This window comes from Nematolebias whitei, chromosome 16 (assembly GCF_014905685.2).
Source record: "Nematolebias whitei isolate Nwh7 chromosome 16, NemWhi1, whole genome shotgun sequence".
Classification (NCBI taxonomy): domain Eukaryota; kingdom Metazoa; phylum Chordata; class Actinopteri; order Cyprinodontiformes; family Rivulidae; genus Nematolebias; species Nematolebias whitei.
In genome coordinates this window covers 5,353,322-5,355,353 of record NC_056513.1, presented here as the reverse complement: position 1 = coordinate 5,355,353, position 2,032 = coordinate 5,353,322, and the positions used below count along the sequence as shown (strand labels likewise).

The window sequence follows — 2,032 nt, the reverse complement described above, 5'->3', positions numbered from 1 at the left end:
TAACTTTAGAAAGTGTTCAGTGTTCAGAACAGTTGTGCTCAAGCTTCTTCTCTCTTTAACCCTCCTGCTGCCCTTGGGTCAAAACAACCCACCAGACCTCATTTGACTGAGACCTCATGAGTCATTTTGATTCAAGGGTATCCAGAGGGTAAAGCTCAGATGACGTGACTCAACACAGCAGATAATTTTCACAGAGAAAAATCATGAAGGAGAAGTCTCATATTTATTTGATAACCCAGTCTGTTGCATTCCTTTGAAATCTGATCAGAACCTGAATTAATCCACCTTTACGGTGCTTTTCATTAATATGAGTGCAGCAGTTCAGACTTGTGTTAAATCTGATATGTACTTTATGTGTTAACACAACTGACCCACTCAGATTACCGTCGCAGAACGCCACGTGAAAGCACCGCGAGTGTATTTTTAGATGTGCCACGTATACATTCAGCTGCCGTCTGATTAATTTAAGCAGGGCGTGTCTGAATGGGGTTTATTTTACTGTGTCAGGATGTAAACCTCGCAGTATGAGCCTAAAGTACCATCACGCTGCAGCTGCTCTCCTACCTGTCCAAAGACAGAGTTAACCATTGGACGCAGCTTCCTCTTGTCTCCTCGTGGCAGCCAGAGGTCTTCATGGTCTCCATCGGGGGAGGACAGACTCAGAGTCTTGGCTTTAGGCTTCGGGGGCCTCTTGATGCTAGCTGAACTCCATCGCCTGAACGATTCGATCTTCTTCTTGATGGAACCCTGGAGAAATTTGTCCCAAGAGTCCAAAATTAAATGTTTGCACAAAGATGTTTTACACAAGAGTGTAAATCTGTAGTCATCAATCTCATCCACAAAACTCGTGAAAAATTAAAACAACTGGAAAACAAGAAGAGAGGTGACATTAAGTGGCATGTGCATGCATTTATTTTATTTTAAAGCTACCTAAAGTAACAAAATAATAAATATATAATAAAAGCTGCCAATGTACCAATTTGTATGAGGAATAAATTGAGCAGAATGTATCAGTTAGAAAGTTTATTTAAGAAGAACATAATCTGAAGAACATTGACCTGCCCCACTCTTAGGGATGTCTATTATGTTTCACCGAGTCTTCTTCATTATCTTTACCCCTTCTTCCTTTTTCTGCTTGCGGGGGTCACTGGTGCCCATGTCCAGCTATCACTGGGGCAGGGGACACCCTGGACAAGTCTCCAGTCCATCACAGGGACACATAGAGACAAACGAGACAACCATTCACTCTTTCTCTCTCACCTAGGGACAATTTAGAGTTACCGATCAACCTAACATGCAAGTTTTTGGCTGTGGGAGGAAACCGGAGCACCCGGAGAAAACCCACGCAGCACTTGGAGAACATGCAAACTCCACCCAGAAAGGCCCCCAGGCTGGGATTTGAACCAGGGCGACCTACTCGCTGAGAGGCAGCAGCTCTACCAACTGTTCCACCGTGCTGCCCCATATCTTAGTCAACAACTTTTAAATAATTGATTAGTTTAAATTTATTATGATACTTATTTTTTATCAAACTTAACAGCTAATTGATCCAAGTTTTTTTTAATTCTTATTTAACATCTTTATGCAGTGGCACAAGCAAAATGTTTCAATAAAAGTAAAAACACTGGAACAAATATTTTAGTTTTATGAAATAAAAGTATTGTAACTGTAATAAAACCTAAAGTAAAACGTATGGTAAAAAATAAATATTGCATTCAAAAGTCAGTATCTTCTAACTAACAAATGCTTTTTCATTCCAAATAAAAATAAATACTTTGTATGAACTCTGATACTGAAATACATGTAATAAAATACATTTTTTCATAAATGCTAAACTTCCAAACGCCAAAGCAGCCTTAAAAACTGAGGCTTCACAAACAATATTATTATTATTATTTTTATTATTGTTATTATTATTATGTTTCTTGCTTCAGCCTGTTCAGTGGGATTCTGTCACCTGAGCAAATTTAGCTGGTGACCCCTGGTGTTATTAGACTATATATAATGTGTGTGTGTGTGTATATATATATAT

General features: G+C 38.9%; 1 protein-coding gene across 2 annotated transcripts in view; it reads right to left on the bottom strand.

The window, feature by feature from the left end:
• Positions 1 to 2,032, bottom strand: part of cabp2a (calcium binding protein 2a) — a 35,195-nt gene that overhangs the window by 32,793 nt on the left and 370 nt on the right. For both annotated transcript variants that reach the window (XM_037690068.1, XM_037690067.1), the window contains exon 2: positions 565 to 747. In XM_037690068.1, the coding sequence (XP_037545996.1) occupies positions 565 to 747 (183 nt within the window). The remainder of the gene's footprint in view (positions 1 to 564; positions 748 to 2,032) is intronic.